Here is a 19535-nt window from a genome sequence, read left to right as displayed (position 1 = left end):
TCATCAAAGCCAGTTCTTAACCAAAGTGTCTCCAGTGCTGTTAGAACACCCCCCAGGAGTAAACAATCACATCGCAGATCTTCTCAGTAAGCAGAGACAACAGATTCATGAGTGGCAACTTCACCCTCCAGTTCTCCCTCATTCTTTGAAATGCGGGATTTTCCACAGATAGATCTGTTCGGAACATACCAAAACGCAAGTTGCCCAAACTTCGCCTCCAGATATCCACGCCCATTGCTTCAAGGCAATGCACTATGGACTATGGATGAACTGGTCAGGGATATTTGCCTATGCTTTTCTGTCTCTCCCTCTCATTCCACTAGTGGGTCGGAGGCTCAGACAAACATACCTCACACAGATCCTAGTAGCTTCCACATGGGCCCGTCAACCTTGGTTCACTACCCTGTTGGAGCTCTCAGTAGTTCCTCATCAATACCTACATCTCACACCCAGTCTCCTCACACAGAACCATGGAGAAATAACACATCCAGATCCCAAAGATCTCAACCTAGCGATCCGGCACCTAAAGTCATAGAGCTTGGCTATCTGAACCTTCCACCAGACTGTATGAATATCATTAAAGAAGCCAGAAGGCCTACCACAAGGGCTTGCTACGCAGCAAAAGGAAGCGGTTTGTTATATATTGTAATAACTCGATCAACCCAACCAGCTCTATTCTTCCATTCAAAATATCAGTTGTCATTTACTACACTTACAACAGCAATCATGATTAGCTTACACATCCATACGCTTACATCTCGCTGCAATAGCTGTCAAACTAGACCGCATCTGTCCCTTTTCAGAGTACCTGGTAAGAAGGCTTTTATGGAAGGACTCTAGTTACTCCACCAACGTTTCCACCTGCTCCAGTGTGGAACCTTAACATTGTCCTTACCAGACTAATGTGTCCACCATTCAAGCAATTGCACAAATGTGAACTGCAATTTCTCACTTGGAAAGTTGCTTTCCTCACTGCTGTTACATCACTGAGGAGAGTGGGTGAGCTTTAGGCACTACCCATAGAGGAACTATTTTGTCAAGGCCACCAAAACAGAGTGGTCCTTCGAACTAACACCAAAATCCTACCCAAGGTGGTATCTGCCTTTTACATCAATCAATCAATCTGTTGAGTTGCCTGTGTTCTTTCCTCAACCAGATTCAGTGGCCGAACGAGCTCTACACACATTAGATGTTAAACAGGCATTTTGTATTACATAGAAAGAACAAAACCATTTCGTAAAAATAAAAAGCTCTTTGTGGCTTTTGCTCCACCACATAAAAGCAATCCTATTTCTAAATCAGGTATATCTGAAAGAAACAGGTTAGTATTAGATTCCTTACCTTAGAATATCCCCAGGCGTCAGTCTGGATCCGGAAACTTTTGCGTAGCAGTACCCCTGCGCGTCGGTAGGCGTCGTCTGCAGGCGTCCCCTGCGGCTCCGCGTCGTCGGCGTCGTGCGCCGTGATGACGTCGCTGGAGTATATAGACGCCGCCTCCGCGCGCTGACGTCAGTTCTTCTTTTTTCCGCGCCAGTTAGCGCAGATCCGAAGAGCAGTACTCCGGTCTTTTGACCAAGTGTTTGTTAACTTTAAATCTTTCTACGGTGCCGGTAGGATGCCTGGGTTTAAGAGTTGCGACGAGTGCGACCGCCTGATGTCGGTCACCGACCACCATCGACTCTGCCTCCGGTGTCTGGGCGCGGACCACGACGTGGAGTCCTGCGTCGACTGTCGGGCCTTGACTGGTAAAGCTAGGCGGGAGCGGTCCCGCAAGCTTCTCGAGCTCCGAGTGTCGGCCCCGCGTCGAGAGCGGTCCCGGTCCGGTCGGAGGTCGAGGGAGCGGTCGAGGGAACGATCGCGGAGCCGCCATGAGCGCTCCGGGAGTCGCCACCATTCCTCCGGTTCGTCAGGTAAGCATCACAAGAGGTCGGGGCGTCGTCATCGCACCCCCGACTCCCCCCGACGCCCGCGTGATGCGGCCGGGGGCTCGGGTGGCCCCACCCCCGCGGCCCCGCGTGGGTCGTCGGCGCCGTCTACCCCATACCCGTCGGTCCCTGGGGAAGGCGCGTCGCGCGAGGAGATTGAGGAGTTCCTCATGGCTATGAGGGCGAGGTCTCCTCCGGCGGGGCCTACGGCGCCTGCGGGCCCGTCGGTCCCGTCTGGGGGCCCGAGCGGTTCGGGTGCTCCTGCCTCGACGCTGCCGGTGGCTCCGGCCCCGGCGCCGCTGGGCCCCTCAGGTTCGTCGCCGGCTGGTCTACCGGCCTCTCCGGCGTCGGTTCCTTTGGGCCAACCCGTGGTACCGCCTCTGCGCGGCGCAGTGACTCCGCCGTCGGTTCCGGCCGGCGTCGGGTCCCCGGCGCCGCGCGGCGCCACCCCCATTCCCTCTCTGACTCCTGACGCGGAGTCGGACCGGCGTCGTCCGACGCCGGATCCGGCGCCGATGGGGCCCATTGACCCCGAAGTCTATATCGTCGACCCAGACTACGGCGATGAGGACGAGTATGGAGAGGGTTGGGAGGGGTCTGAGGACCCTTTATCCCGTGCCTGCCAGTATGATGTGGACTGGGTAGGTGACTTGGGTGATGCCAGTGGTCTGGACGAGTCGCCCAACACTGGGTTTGTCTCGCCGACCCCTGTGGCGTCTGAGGCGGGGGCGGCCTATTCGGTGGTCCTGCTGAGGGCTGCCAAGACCTTGGGCCTTGAGCTCCCCGTCGCTAAGGTCAAACCAAACATTCTGACCGAAGTGTTTAAACCGCAGTCATGCCCTCAGGAGCCTCTGCTGCCGTTTAATGAGGCTCTGACGGATGTCCTTTTGGGCACCTGGTCTAGGCCCGCTTCCGGTGCACCGGTTGACCGGAACGTTGCCAGGCGTCACCGTCCGTGTTCGGACGACCCTGCCTTCCTCTCCACCCATCCCTCCCCGGAGAGTCTGGTGATCCAGGCCTCCACTTCGCAGTCCGCATTTCCATCGGCCCCGCCCGATCGGGAATCAAAGCGGTATGACCAATTTGGGAAAAAGGTCTTTTCCTCTTTGAGCGCTGGACTGCGGTCTTGTAATACCGCATGCCTCTTGGGCCGCTACACCCACTCCCTGTGGGATACGGTCGCGGAGTGTTTGCCGCAATGCCCGCAGGAAGTGCGGGACAAGCTCAACCAGGCCTTGGTTGAGGGCCGGGATGCGGCGAGGTACTCGATCCGGTGTGGTCTTGACACGACCGACTCGCTGGGACGGGCTATGTCCACGACTGTGGCGATTCGGCGCCATGCTTGGCTGAGATCTGCCAACTTCTCACCGGACGTCCAGAATGCCCTCATGGACATGCCATTTGATGGCAGTCGCCTGTTTGGTGACAAGGCGGACCACGCGCTGGAGCGCTTCAAGGACTCCAGGGTCACGGCCAAGTCCTTGGGTCTTTCGACCCAGCGCCAGCAGACGGGTTCGTTTCGCCCCTTTCGTGGCCAAGGAAGGGGCGGTCCCACACGTGCTGCCAGCCACGCGCCGCAGAACGCTCCCCAGCGCGGTGGCGGCCGTGGATTCCGCCGTGGTGGCGGTAGAGGGCAGCGGCGAGGTCAGTCCACACCTCCCCCCGCTGCAGCCTCCAAGTCTTCCTAGTCCGAGCTTTCGGGCTCACGTGACGCCAGTGGGTGGCAGGGTTCGCCATCACCACTCCCGCTGGCGCGCGATTACATCGGACAGGTGGGTGCTGCAGCTCGTCCGAAGGGGCTACTCCCTCCCCTTCGAGTCCACTCCTCCAGCCATGCCACCGCAGAACCACCGTGTGTCGGGGGACCACTTGACACTTCTGCAGGAGGAGGTTACGGCCCTCTTGGCCAAGGGGGCCATCGAGCGCGTTCCTGGGCCAGAAGTAGGGTGTGGTTGCTACTCCCACTACTTTCTGGTGCCCAAGAAGGTCAAAGGAGGCCTGCGTCCTATCTTGGACCTACGGAACGTCAACGGCTTCCTCCGGAAGGAGAAGTTCAAGATGTTGACTTTGGCTCAGGTCTTGGCTGCTCTAGACCCACAAGACTGGATGGTAGCGTTGGACTTGCAGGATGCGTATTTTCACATCCCCGTCCTGCCGGCCCACCGGCGTTACCTGCGGTTCACGGTAGGCCACGAGCACTTTCAGTTTATCGTGCTCCCATTCGGCCTTACCAGCGCCCCACGGGTGTTCACGAAAGTGATGGCGGTGGTCGCAGCTCATCTGCGCCGGTTAGGGGTTTCAGTCTTCCCCTACCTCGACGACTGGTCGTTGAAGGCGGGCTCGCCCCAGACAGTCGTCCACCACCTCCAGATGACGGCAGACCTCCTGCACGAGCTGGGGTTTTCCATCAACGTGCCGAAATCACACCTGTGTCCCTCTCAAAAGCTCCTTTTCATCGGAGCGGTTCTCGACTCGGCGCAGTTTCGGGTTTATCCTCCGGAACGGCGGGTCCGGGATATTCAGGCTCTGATTCCCATCTTTCAGCCGTTATCCCGGGTTTCGGTCAGGTTGACGCTGCGGCTTCTGGGGCTGATGGCCTCCTGCATCCTTCTGGTGCATCACGCCAGATGGCGGATGCGGGCTCTGCAGTGGGACCTGAAGTTTCAGTGGGCCCAGCATCAGGGCAACCTGTCCGACCATGTCCTGATCTCGGAGGGCACTGCGAGACAGTTGCAGTGGTGGCTTACGGACCGCGATTGGGTCAGAGGCAGATCCCTCTCCCTTCCCCAACCGGAGCACGTAGTTGTGACGGACGCGTCCCTCCAGGGCTGGGGAGGCCACTTGGGAGAGGCAGAGATCAGAGGCATCTGGTCTCCGGCGGAGTCCCGGCTCCATATCAACATGTTGGAGCTGCGGGCGATTCGCCTAGCACTGAAGGCATTCCTCCCCTTTGTCAACGGGAGTGTAGTGCAGGTGTTCACGGACAACACCACCGCCATGTGGTACTGCAACAAACAGGGCGGTGTGGGGTCGTGGACCCTTTGCCAGGAGGCTCTGCGTCTCTGGCAATGGCTGGAACGTCAGGGCGTGACTCTGACGGTTCAATACCTGGCAGGTTCTCTGAACGCCAGGGCGGACGAACTCAGCCGTCGGTGCTCGGTGGATCACGAATGGCGTCTGAACTCGGACGTGGCGAGAGGCCTCTTTCAGCAATGGGGAGAGCCTTGGTTAGATCTATTCGCCACAGAAGAGAACGCGCAATGTCATCAGTTCTGCGCGTTGGAGTTTCCAAGACGGCACTCGCTCGGCGACGCCTTTCGGCGCGAGTGGAGTTGCGGTCTGTTGTACGCCTTTCCGCCTATACCACTTCTGCCCAGAGTGCTGAAGAAGATCAGGCGCGACCGGGCCCAAGTTATCCTTGTGGCTCCGGACTGGGCTCGAAGATACTGGTATCCCGAGCTACTCAGCATGACAGTCGGTCCCTCGATCCGCCTGCCCCTTCAGGAGGACCTTCTGTCGCAGCAGCAGGGGACGGTCCTCCACCCGAACCTGTCCAGTCTCCACCTCCATGCTTGGAGATTGAGCGGCGACAGTTGAGGCCATTTGACTTGCCTCCTGAAGTCTGTGATGTAATTCTGGCAGCCAGGCGTCCCTCCACAAAGTCGGTATACGCCTGCCGGTGGAACAGATTTGTGGCATGGTGCACAGCAAAGGCTGTGGATCCCCTTTCTGCCCCTCTGTCTGAGGTTCTCCTCTTCCTTCTTTCCCTTGCCCAGCGGGGCTCTGCTCTGGGCACTATCAAGGGCTATCTTTCTGCCCTTTCCGCCTTCTTGAGGCTACCTGATCAGCCATCTTTATTCAAGTCCCCTATTGTGTTAAGATTCTTAAAGGGCATCACGCACATGTATCCACCTGCTCCGTTCGTGATGCCTCAGTGGGACTTGAACCTGGTTCTGACATTCCTGATGTGTGCTCCCTTTGAGCCCCTTCATTCCTGTCCTCTCCGTCTTCTCACTTTAAAGACGGCCTTCCTGGTTGCCATCACCTCTGCCAGGAGAGTGAGTGAGCTCCAGGCTCTTTCTGTTAAACCTCCTTTCTTGTCTGTTCATCCTGACAAGGTGGTTCTTCGGACTAGACCTTCTTTCCTGCCCAAGGTAGTCTCTGCTTTTCACATTGGGCAGTCCATCACCTTGCCCTCCTTCTTCCCGCCTCCGCATCCTTCAAAGGATGAAGAGCGGCTCCATCGTCTGGACCCAAAACGTGCGCTTTCATTTTACATGGATCGCACACGCCAGTTCCGGGTGGATGACCAACTGTTTGTTGGCTACGTGGGTGAGAAGAAGGGAAGGGCGGTACAGAAACGAACCATCTCTCGGTGGGTCGTCCTGTGCATCAAAGCATGCTACTCTTTGGCTCGGAAGGAGCCTCCTGTTGGGCTGAGGGCCCATTCCACTCGGGCTACGGCGGCTTCTACTGCCCTGGGCCGGGGAGTCCCCTTGCAGGACATTTGCCAGGCGGCTACGTGGGCCTCTCTGCACACCTTTGCGAGGCACTACTGCCTGGACAGTCAAGTCCGGAGGGACGGCTTCTTTGGCCGTTCGGTCCTCCAGGACTTTCTGGTGTAGGTTGTATTGGTTCGCAGACCCACCTCCGGGGTTGGTATTGCTGGGGTATCTATTCTAAGGTAAGGAATCTAATACTAACCTGTTTCTTTCAGATGAACAAGTTACTTACCTTCGGTAACGATATATCTGTAAGAAACAGTAGTTAGTATTAGATTCCTTACCGCCCCGCCCATCCTCCCCGTTCTGCGAACTGATACCTAGGGTTAAGGACATCCCTTTCAGGGCCCTAGTTTCAAGTGGCACCAGTGTTAGTTCTCACATGGCTCTGCGTGTTCTGGCGCGGAAAAGCTGTGTGCAAAGAACTGACGTCAGCGCGCGGAGGCGGCGTCTATATACTCCAGCGACGTCATCACGGCGCACGACGCCGACGACGCGGAGCCGCAGGGGACGCCTGCAGACGACGCCTACCGACGCGCAGGGGTACTGCTACGCAAAAGTTTCCGGATCCAGACTGACGCCTGGGGATATTCTAAGGTAAGGAATCTAATACTAACTACTGTTTCTTACAGATATATCGTTACCGAAGGTAAGTAACTTGTTCTTCTTGATGGATAGTTAAATGTATTCAAACATGCTCTGCAAAAGCAAAGAGGACTTTACCAATACCCCCTAGAGTGCATTCCACCCGCAAACTAGGGGCTACTATGGCTTTCTTAGGAAACATCCCCATAGCTGACATCTGTAAAGCTGCAACATGGTCTACACCGCACACATTGACCAAGCACAAGCTAATGTAGGCCTGGCAGTACTTGGAACACTCTTTCAGACAACTGCAACAGCTACAGGTTAGCCATCGCTTTGGGAGAATACTGCTGTATAGTCTATGCAAAGCATGTGATCTACAGCTCACATGCCTCAAACGGATAATGTTACTTACCCAGTAAGCATCTGTTCTTGGCATGTGTGTAGAGCTGTAGATTCACATGCGCCCACCCGCCTCTCCAGGTTCCTATACCTGTTGCAGTTATCTCTACCTCTATTCTCTATTCTACTTACTAACTCCATTCTCACCCTCTGTGGGGAAACAATCGAACAATGGAGTAGATGCCCATGCGCACTATCACCGAAAGGAGTCACCTACCTCGAAAGACTTCTTCGAAGAAAAAAAGTGCAAACATCCGGGCCCAACACTAGATGGCAGGAGCATGTGACTCTACAGCTCTACATGCCAAGAACAGATGCTTACTGGGTAAGTAACATTATCCTTTCTGTCTATATTTATCTGTCAAATCAAAAACAGGGAGCCTTAATTATGAATGGGAAGTGCTGTCAAAATGTGTTTTGATGATATCATCTTTTCAATATTAAAAAGTGCAAAAAAGTCTTAATAGTGACTAGATACTATCATTGTAAGCCTAATGTGCAGTTAATATTCCTGCACAGCTTCATATGGTAAAGCATCACAGTCTCATTAACATTCCTCAAAACATGTTCCTGTTTAGCACCAAAGGCCCAACCACGTAGAAGTACTATCAAAATCTTCTCTTATAGTTGGCTAAACAGTGAATATCCGTTAAAAGCTGTCAACGCACATGACAGTGGGACCATCAACACTTGAAAACCACCTTCTTCAGAACAATACAATCTTTATAATTTTAAGTGAAAAGAAATGCTCTGTGTTGTGTGGGTTCTGGAAAATAAGGACTTAAACAATGTTGATCTACGGAGCCATCATTTCAGCCCAGATAGTTTGCCTAAACGCTGCTTCTAAACACTTCATTACCTATTTTCATACATGACTGAAAATACTAAACCATTAGGACTTTCACATTGTTAAATATGATTTAAAATTCTATTGGCTCTCATTTGTTTACAACTCATTTGTCATTTCACTCCCTCATAAGGAAGCAGTCTCCTCTCCAAAAAGTGCTAACAGCGTGCAGCCTTACAGAAAAAACATGTATTGTGGAATACTGATAGGATTGTGGTACTTTACCACATGAAGTTGGGTGTGGGGGTTTTGAGCTTGTATTAGACAGGTTTGTTTAATGCACATAATATTTGTTGTCACTTGTAAATATTAATATCGACGTGATAATACAAAATCGAGTTTTTAGTGAGCAACTCCACTTTAAGGTATTAATGTGAAATTGGGGTCTAGTGTTTTTGGTGAAGTAAAATAAATGTATTTTGAAGTCTTGGGTGATTTGTCCCCCTGGAAGTTTGGCATTCCTAACATAGATGTGTTTGTTGTTTCACAGGAGGCTGACCGACAGGCAGAGGACGTTAATGCTGAACTTTGCTGAAGACGAAACAGATGTGGAGGGTACAATAAACGGAGTTGTCAATACTGCCACAGGTTAGATTTGCAATGTTTTAGATTTTCTACTGTGTTGTCCGATTTGAATCACATCTGTGGCCACCTCCCTCCCAACAATAATCCCCTTATTTGCAAGACTATGAGCGTAATAGAGATAGACCTCTGAACATGTTGTATCAATCGGAGGAGGTCTGAAGCAGCGTATTGTGCAAGTGAGATTTGTTACAACACTGGGATGGTGGGGCTGGCAACATCCTTTCGAGAAACTTTCTGTAGAACATGCTCTTTATGACTTTAAGAGGTGGCAAAATGCTGTCCTCATTGGACAGGGTCTGAGTGGACTCCTATGGTGTTTTATGTACCAGTGGCACAGGCCATACCTTTCACCATATGTGACACCATCACATGTACAACACAAACACGCAGCCATTAAAAAAAAAAAAAATTATGGGAGAAATTTAAACTGCAGAAAAATGTTCTGTAAAAATATTCTTAATTAGGAAAATGTATTATTTTTATTTTCTCCCAGGTCAAAGTGTCTTTGAAAGCAACATGCAAATAGTCATTTGTTTAAATGTGAGGAATTTAATGTGAAGAAACATGCTTCGTAAAACTTTAGGACTAAGTTAGCTTAATTTAAAGTAAAGAAAAACATTAACGTATGGATTCTTAGAAGCATTTTTCTTCACTTAAAATGAACCCCAATTTAAAAGAAATGTTTTGTATTTTCAGTTCTAAATATGACACTTTGTCTACCAGCCGCTGGGAGCAAGATGCCTACTGTTTGTAAAAATGCAACACTTTGAAAACTGAGAAAATTAAAATGAAGTTAACTTAAACTCTTCATTTTTAATTTTCTCTCATTCAAAAGCATTCAGAAACATCATTTTCATTTTGTTCTCGTGCTCCAGTATTGAGTTCTGAACCTTTATTTAAGAGTTAAATGCCTCTGTGATTCAGTTCTGTATTGTTTATTTTTTTATTTCTTTATTGGTATTTTCATTTGATTCATATAGTATACTGTCATATTTGATGCATACAAAGTTGGTGAACTAAAGTAAACAGCAAACCTATTACAACTTTGTTGTGTAGAAAAACTTCACAGACTTTCGCATTGTCAGAAACATGAATTAAAGCCTAGTTTTCCACTGGAGATTCAATTGCAGACCTCCGCATTTAAGTGCATGAGCGATGATGAGCAGGGAGAAGTGTGGGGTACATCTCGCTTATAAACAATATGTAATCGCAATGATCTCAGGTACATCAATCAACAGCAAGTAGGGTACAACAATAGATAGACAATAGTAACAGTTGACATACATCCAGGCCATGAGAGCGTGAGATACCCAGGGCACCCAACCAGGCTACTGCACCAGGTCTTGCTCATCAACATGGTCCTTTTCCGAGCCAAAAGTTAGGAGGTTAATAGCCCCCATATAGCACGGGGCCCTGAGCTGGGTGGCAATAGTTTGGCTTATGTGAGGAGCTGATCCTTACAGAATATTAAGTCTTGGAGCCAGTCTTTCAATTTCGGAGCACCTCCCCATCGACATGCAATCTTTCTTTTAGCTAAGTGAAGACACAATGAGATATATCGCTGGTATCCCGCTTCTATATTCCTTGTGAAAATAAGTATTGCAATCAGCGGCATAAGGGTAAATGCTTGATCAATCATCTGTGTAAGTACCCCTTCAACTTCCTTCCAGTATGTTTTATCTGTGGACAGGCCCAAGCAAGGTGCAAGAAGCCCACATCTACCATGCACACTGAGTGCATTTATCATCTTGATGAAGATCAAAACGGTATAGTTTTTGGCCGCTATCTTGTAAGTCGGCGCTCTAGTCGCTGAACTCACCAGGGCTATATTAAGCCAGATGACGGGACCGTGCAGCGGACGCGCGCCAAAGGCAAGTCCGTCTGCGCCCATCGGGACCAGGGGCCAGAACCTCTGCTTGCCTTCCACAAAAAAAAACTGAGGTATAATACAAACCAACTTAAACTCCTGAATGCTGCCCCAGATCCTGCTTGCCTTCATTCTATTGCTCCTGATTGTTGAAATCATAAATGTAAGCATTGTTCGAACGATTTCCAGCATCTCCGCCCTACTGACCCACATGCAGTCATACCGCACCAAGTTTTCAAGTTACTTTTATTAAACTGTCGTTCTTTACCAAAACACGCAGAGGAAATATCCTTGCTCCTCATGGATGAAAGCCCTGATGTTTTGTTTCTTACGGAAACTTGGCTAAACACATCCGCTGATCCAGACATAGTTCAATCCCTCCCTCCTGGCTACATAATACAGAGATTAGACCGAACTAATGGTAAAGGTGGTGGAATTGCCATCATCTTAAAGAACCATATTATTTGTAGAATGCTTGGGAGCCCTCTCTTAAACTGTGAAAACCTTTACTTCTCAATCGGATTCACACCTACATTAACTTTATCAGGGATCTTGATTACCGCCCCCAGGATCTCTAGGCCAATTCTGTAATTCACTTGCAGACACAGTCCCTAAATTAGCAAGTTCCACTACCAATTTCACTATCCCTTTGAGATTTTAATAATCATTTTGATGATTTAACAAAATAGAAACGGAATTGATTTCAGACCTTGCGGCCATACAGCTTATTCAAAAAGTACCATCAGTAACACACTTAAAAGGACACCTCCTAGACCCCATTTTTTCGGGGCTGAAGGAGCTATCCTATTATGCCCCAAGACGTATTCCCTGGTCAGATCACTTTCTTATCCCCTTTTCCTGATCTCCTACCCAGGCCATTCCCCCAACCCGACTTGTACAAACTAAATCCTGATGCTGGTCAAAACTCCCACTAGACACCTGGATATCAACCTTGGAGAGATATAGGCCTGCTCCTGACTTTGATCCTATAGTGGCCTATGATAAATTTGGCAACGGGATCAATAAGTCATTAGATTCACTTCTTCCTAAAACAACAATCCAGCTGCATAAAGGGCCTAATAAAGCGGATTGGTATACTCCAGAGCTCCGAGAACTGAAACAAGTCTGTAAAAAGACAGAGAGAGGCTGGAGAAGGAATTTCTCCCTGGATAGGGAGCAGGAATACAAGAACGCTATTAAAATTTATAAAATGGAAATTGGAAATACTCAAGCTTGCTATTATGGGAAGATTATAGCTTCCTCTGCCAACTCCTTCCGTGACACCTTTCAAATTGTTAAGAAATTAACGAATGTTCCCTCTCTTCCTGACCTCCCCGCTACTTCAGATTTACGTTGTCATGAAATGGTGGAATTTTCCCACAATAAAATTGAGAACATCTATAAATCCTTCTCTTCCACCAAATATCCCAATCTTATCAACTATGATAAGCCCCATATAGAGGACAAGGAAATGTGCCTAGCAGCTCTCCCTGCAATGGACTATAATTGTCTGTTGGCCACTGTTGACCGAGTAAAAAGTGGCTACCCATAGGATTCTTAAACCAGCAACAGAGATAGTTGGCCTGGTCATTTTAGATCTGATTAATTCATCTATTCTGCCAGGAGTAGTAGTTGCTTCAGCATGCTTAGAATGCTTCGTAAGGTACTTCCTTTACAAGCCAAAAAACTTGTAGTCCAGGTGCTTATTCTATCATGCCTGGACTTTAGTAATGTACTTTACCTGGGGGCCCCAGAGGCAGTGCTCTCTAAACTTCAAATGATTCAGAACTGTGCGGCAAGAACTCTTATGGGAATTCCCTACCGACAGTCAGCCAAACCTGCATTAAAAGCCCTGCATTGGACTCCACTACAATGCGCTTTGTTTTACTCACAAATTGCTTAGAGGAAATTGACGTAAGATCATCTCCCCCCCTAGCCAAATTATATCAAGCCACCAGGCCTTTACGATTGGATGAATTGCACTTGGTCTGTGTACCAAGGATCAAAAGAGCCCGAAGCGGAGGTCGGCTCTTTTCCTACAATGCTGCCAAGCTTTGGAACTCCCTCCCGCTTCATCTGCGAAAGGAAACTAACCATCTGAACTTTTGCAAGCTTTTGAAAACTGGGCTCTTTCCCAGATAAGTCTCAGAAGCTTTTTGCAGTCCTTAGCGCTGTGATGCCCATGGGTAGCCATGCGCTTTATAAATGCTACTTTTATTCTATAGTTTTGCTGGGGTGTAATAGAGCCTATGTAGAAATGTATAATGGATAATGCACAACTTACTGCTTGATGGTATGGGACCGGTCTACTGACTGCAGTAAAACCCCTGTGCATCAGTAAGGGGGTTCACCCAACTCCAAATCCCTTCTCTTTCGAGAACCTCTATCCAATGCAGGTCTTTCTTCATGTGCTGCACGGTAGAGGAGGGACACTAGGTGCTTAGGTCCCTCAGAGGTCAGCAGCATGTGCAATGTATCATGAGTAACTGGGCTCCCGTGGAAAGTCTGGGGTGGAGCTCTGACCTCATGCCCGTCTAAGATAGAAGAACACATCCAGTGGTGATATCTTCCCATCTGCAAACATGGTGTCAGTCAATGAATATGCCATCTTTATACAGATGGCCCCAGAACGTGGTGCTAGTTTGGAGCAGCATATTACAACATGCCAGTTCTCTGGTGACTGGCGTCAAATTGTGGTAGAATAATGGGAGAAGGGTGAATACAATAACGGTTAATGTGATCTTTTCACAAGTTTGTCTCATGCTATGTTAGTGCACACAACAGTAGAGTCACTGAGTGCAGAAACTGCTGATTTGGGCCCCAACTAATCGGTAGCTGGGGGTTGGGGAAATGTTGCCCTGTTCTATGGCTAAGTGTGGGATATATATGGGACTGGCTTGCACACAAAGATAATAAACCTCCATATCCAGGGCTCCAAAGCCTCCCCTCTCAAGGGGTAATGTGAAAATCTCCCACTTTATGCAGGATTGCTTACTCGTCCCAGCCAAGCGGATCAGCCGTGTTCTGTGCATGGCAAAAGTGTCTCCCTGGCGAGTAGGTAATGTTAAGGAACAGATAAACATTTCGGTAGCATAACCATTTTCATAAGAGACATGCATCCCGCCATTGATAGTGTTAGGGATATCCATCAGGTTATACTATTCGTTATGATGGCCAAGGCTTACCTGTAGTTGGCACGTAGGAGTTTGTGTCGGTCTCTGTTCACCTCTATAGCCAAGTATCTCAAGGTAGAGTCACACCATTGGAGTAGGTAATCTGCTTTAAGTCTCTGGGTGATGCCTGTTAGGGAGTGATTCAGTTCTGAACCTCAGTGACCCACCTGCGTCATAGATCTGAATGCAGCACTGCTCATTATCAGGCTTGCTTATCTGCAGCCTGATAATGTAAAATAAACATAGCCTTTCCTTCACTCTATAAAGGAAAACACAACACTTATTTATTGCAGTTCTTAGTTAAAAATGAAGGCTGGGAGCTAATCTGAAGGTTTCCGTGAGCTACTAGTAGCTTGCGATCGACTAGTAGCTTGCGATCGACTGGTTGGGGACACCTGCTCTAACTGCTGCTGTATAACCACTGTGTGATGCCTGTTTACCCTAACCGATGCTCTGTACATAAGGTGTGCTATCGTAATATGGTGGCTAGTGTTTATAACGGCACAGTCTGATGGCTGATTTATCCGTTTTTCTCAAATATTCAACTTGTTTTTAAAGTGAAGTACATATGTATTCTTGCTGGGTTTGAGCAGTTTGAACATCTGAGTTCTTGTTAGAGGGATTGAAGGACATTTCTACTCCCATTATTAAAAATAACTTTCAAAACTTGTGCTTGTAGGGTTTTGTCTCCAGGTTTTCTGAAGCTTTTTTACAGTTTACTGAATACTTGCAGTGTGGAAGTGTATATCTCAATTCAATTCTTTATTCGATCCTTGAGAACAAATGATCATAAAAGTTACACGAGAAATAAGAAACAACAGCATCTCACTATATCTTAAAAAATATAAAATCATTTACACAATCATACAGGCATTAAAGACTTGCAAACAGCAAAATAAATATGTAAAAATGCATCAGTAGGTCTCAACATAAGAAATTGTCATCAGAGTGCAAAAACAAGATCTAGAAAAAAGCCTACTTCTTTAAGCCTTAGGATTAAAAAACGACTGATAGACAATATTTTGTGTTTGCAGATGGCTGACTTTAAAAAACAGCCCACGTATAAACAGATTTTAGAATTTGTGAGTTGGTGAAGAAAGTACATAGCTGGCCTGTACTTGGTAAAACCATACATTTTAAGAATGGGTTTTAAAAACGTTTTTGTTAACTACTCATCATATTTGCTGACAAAGAAAGTGCTCCAGGGTTTGAACTGATTTCTCGTCACATGGACACACAAGGATGGAGGCTTTGTCAAACTGGCCTAAAGGGAAACGAAGCATTGACCTAAATGTACCTATCCTGAGTATATCCAAGAGGGATCTTTCCTAAGCGCTAGGGACTCAGGAGAGGTATGGCTCTATGAGGGGAGTTGTTTGAACCAAGACCTAATCCTGCAGGGAAGATTTTTTTTTTAATTCTTCTTGCTCTCTAGTTGAGGTCATATGTTTATAAAATACTGTCTTGGCTTTGAGAATGTACCCTTTGGTCAGGGTGTGGGGAGGAGGTAAACCGTTAATTACAGTCAATAACGTTTGCAACAGATTTCACATAATTTATCCAAGGAATACAGATACCCTTTTCGGACCTCAAAGAATCTTAGATGATTTCCCGATTTAAGCCAGTATCGGACTGCTGGACCAGACTGAAATCCAGAGACTTTGGGGTGCAACCATAATGAGATCTGATATATAAGTCAGCCCGAGTTCTTCGTGGAGGAAATACTGAGGGGTTGAACAGGGGAGACCTAATAAGTGCTGACAAAATCTATTCTCCTCCACCTGGACCTTGGAGACCTCCCAGTAGCCCCAGATCCCTGCGCCACACGCTAATACTGGCAAGCATTTTTTAGAGTTGACTTATAGGGCCGACTTGATCGGCTTATTGCTAACACGTTGGGCAAAATCAAATAGGGCTCTGACCGAATGGGTAAAATGTAGGCAGTGGTTGGCTATATATGGGGCCCAGGAGTTTTTGGGATCAAAATGCCACGGTAATGGAAACTGGTGACCTTGTTTATCGAGTATTGGGGTATCTTTCATAGATTCACATGTCTGAATCATTCCCCGTGGCTGAGGCGGGAGTCCCACGGTAAATAAAAAAGCAGTGCCAAAGGTAAATAAAAGAAGTAGGCCCCAAGAAAAAGGCCTAAGGCCTAGATCTTAGTAACATCATTATGCTAAAAGAACCCAAAAATCGGTCGCAACCAATCGGCTATCAGCACACTCTAGAACCCTCAGCAGAGCCAGTTCACCTCAGATTTTCACCGCACGTTGTATGGAAGGGAGTCTCCCTGAGTGCCACTCAGTTTTTTCTTCATAATGGCTGACAAAAAGGCCTTGTTCAAGCCCTGCAGAACCTGCGACAAGAAGAGACTCCATGTTGACGACCAACATAAGGACTGCATCTACTGCCTCTACCGTAAACTTGAGGCAAAAGGCTGCAAAATTTGCCGTACCTTCCCTCCTAAAACTCTCAGGGATTGGGAGGCAAGAGTCCTGTTGTGGCTTAAATCTTCTTCGTCTGAAGATGATCATCGAGCCTCAACTTCCAGCAAGAGAGCTAGATCACAGGATAGTTCTTCAAGTGAGGGGAGAAAACACCTTAAATCCTCCCACTCTACTTCTGGTCCTTCTCAGAGGTCTCCCTTACCTTTCTGTGGGCATACGCAGTCTCCACAGACTTCTGCTCTCCGATTCCAGAACACTTCTGTCCCAGGCCCCTACTCAGGAATCCTGTAATGCACTTAGCACTTTTTTTTTACAGAAGATTATTTTGATTAAGGACACCATTCCGGTCACCTCACTGGGCGCTGACTCCGCTACTCCCCCTCATAATGCTCTTTCTATTACTCAGTTCCCCCCCTTGGATCCTACATCCCTAGCCAGCCTGGCCGTTCGCATTAAGTCTGGTTCTCCTGACGACCACTGTCCACCTTCTATACTACGGGACATCTGCCACTCCTTACCCGACTGCATCCTTCCTTTGCTTAACTCTTCTCTCCTCTCCGGGACGGTACCCAGCTCCTTCAAGGAGGCCGTTCTAGTGCCTCTGTTGAAGAAGTCTGGAGCTGATCCAGCCGTCCCGGCGAACTATCGTCCTATCTCTCTTCTACCTTTTCTTTCTAAAATCTTAGAAGCCCATGTCACTGCCTGTCTCTCGAGGTTCATCGAGGGCTCCAACTTCCTCGAAGCCAACCAGGCCGGTTTCCGTCCTGGTCATTCCACGGAGACTGTGATCCTGGCCGTCCTGGACACCTTGAGAGACGGAGCTGACAAGGGTACCTCCCAGGCCCTGGTATTATTAGATCTGTCGGCCGCCTTCGACACGGTGGACCATAACATCCTTCTCCACCGTGTCGAACAGGCCGGCATCCAGGGCCTAGCGCTGGCATGGGTTAAATCCTTTCTCACTGGGAGATCCCAGACCCTCAGCCTAGGTACATTCAGGGCCCCCAGGGAGCACCTGCCTTGCGGGGTCCCCCAGGGCTCCTCTCTATCCCCCCTTCTCTTTAATCTTTATCTTCGCCCTCTTCTTTTCTCTTTGAGGCAGTGGGACGTCACCGTCTTTAATTACGCGGACGACCTACAACTCATTTTCTCTCTAAACTCTTCCTCTGCTATCCCCACTTTCCAGGCAGTCATGTCCCATATCTTTCAGTGGATGTGTCAGAACCAGCTTAAACTGAACCCAGGAAAGACGGAGCTCCTCCTGCTGGGCAAGAGCGCCGTCTACTGGGGTCCACATTTCTGGCCAGCAGAGCTTGGCTCCCCTCCCACTCCGGTGGCCTCGGTGAAAAGTCTCGGGGTCACTATTGACGCTGGGCTTTCTCTCGGGCCGCAGGTGGGGATGGTGGTCTCCTCCTGCATGTTCCAACTACGCAGGATTAGGAAGGTGGCCTACCTCCTTACCCCCGATGCCCTGCTGCAAGTCATTATGGCCCTCGTTCTTTCCCGCCTGGACTTTTCGAATTCCATCTACCATGGTTTGCCCAAATGTTCCATCTACAGGCTGCAAATCATTCAAAACCAGGCGGCGAGACTGGCCCTCGGGATACCGAAGTGGCAGTCTGCCAAACCCATCCTCATCAAACTGCATTGGCTCCCTGTCAGCCTAAGGGCTGCCTTTAAGCTTGGGTGCCTTATCTTTAAGTCTCTCTCTGGCTCTTGCCCCGCTTTTCTGAAATCCCTCATTCGACCTTACTGTCCTTCACGCAATCTTAGATCACTTCACTTACATCTCTTGGTGGTCCCTTCCTTTAAACTCCATAGATCTGGTGGTCGAAGATTCGCCTTCCTCGGCCCCAAATTCTGGAACTCCCTCCCTCTCGCAGTTAGGATCTCTGGCACTCTCATCCAATTCTGCAAATCACTAAAAACCTGGCTCTTTCCACAAACTAGCTAAATTCCCTCTGTCTCTTCTCAGCACCCCACCAGCGCCATGATACCCACGGTGACAGTGCGCTTTACAAGCACCCCCTTAACATAACATAACATAACAAGGACTCTAAGAAACAATCTACTAAAACAGTGAGTAAAAGCCTCTCAAAATCTCTGGCTTTCCCTCATTCGTCGACAACTTCTGTCACTTCTTCTGCTCCTTCGTCGACGGAGACTATCTCAACTACGTCTATCACATCTCCTATACTGTCGACGAGGATTTCTATATCGTAGAAAAAGACCGTCGTCGAAGAATCGTCAACGAAGGCCTCAACATCGAAGCATACGTCGATGAAGGTACCGTCGACAAAGCCTCCACCGTCGACGAGAAAGGTATCGTCGACAAAGACGCAGGTGTCTACTACACCGTCGACATCTAGCCCGTCTACGATGATCCCGTGGACGACACTAGCAAAGTGCCCGTTGACGACAAGTCCATCGACTGAGAGCCCGTCGACGACCTTACCATCAACAGTGGTTTTACCTGCTCCAACTAAGGCTTTGGTTGTGGTTCCAACTTACTCAACGCCTGTTCCATCTAGGAGCTTTCAACTCAAGACATTTCAAAGGCATGAGTTTTCCAATATTTCACCTCTTACTCAGTCGCATCTCCTGGAAACATATGTGCAAGAAGAGGATGATGACTATGGCGACGAGGAAGAAGGACTATTTGGTATAGCGCACCATCCTTCTGAGCTGCATATCAAATGTCAAGATGAGGAGGAAGAGGATTACAACTAATAATATTATCAAGAGGACATTGTCGTCCCACATCATACAGTATCTCGTAGGCAATCTCGCCAGTCTGCGACCAGCCATCTACCGCCAAATCTTATTCAGGACTTGCAAGCCATGCTTGCAGATTATAGACAGCGGTTTCCCCTGCAGCAGGTTATTCAACCACAGAGCCTCCTCAAGAACATCAACCCTCACAATCTCTTCAGGGTCAGGACACATCCTCTGATGAGGAAGTTGATGAAGGTGAATTGCCAGAGAACCCTCATGTTGATCCATGGGATTCGTATATTATTCATATGCCTTCACCACCGACTCCTCTGCCATCTGATTCGCCACCAGAGGATATAGGTGGTTTTCACAATCTCATGCAGCGGGCTGCTGCTAGATTTCAACTACCTGTCACTGTGGAACAAACAGAATGTTTCCTTCACGATTTTAAAGAGGAATCCAGTAAAATTACCAGGGCCGTTCC

General features: G+C 48.6%; 1 protein-coding gene across 2 annotated transcripts in view; it reads left to right on the top strand.

The window, feature by feature from the left end:
* The window catches only part of DNAJA3 (DnaJ heat shock protein family (Hsp40) member A3), a 264697-nt gene that overhangs the window by 190514 nt on the left and 54648 nt on the right, over positions 1–19535 (top strand). For both annotated transcript variants that reach the window (XM_078663123.1, XM_078663124.1), the window contains exon 10: positions 8752–8849. In XM_078663123.1, the coding sequence (XP_078519249.1) occupies positions 8752–8849 (98 nt within the window). The remainder of the gene's footprint in view (positions 1–8751; positions 8850–19535) is intronic.

The sequence above is a fragment of the Lissotriton helveticus genome, chromosome 10 (genome assembly GCF_964261635.1).
Source record: "Lissotriton helveticus chromosome 10, aLisHel1.1, whole genome shotgun sequence".
Lineage (NCBI taxonomy): Eukaryota > Metazoa > Chordata > Amphibia > Caudata > Salamandridae > Lissotriton > Lissotriton helveticus.
Note: the sequence above shows the minus strand (reverse complement) of the source record. Positions and strands in the feature narration are given on the sequence as shown.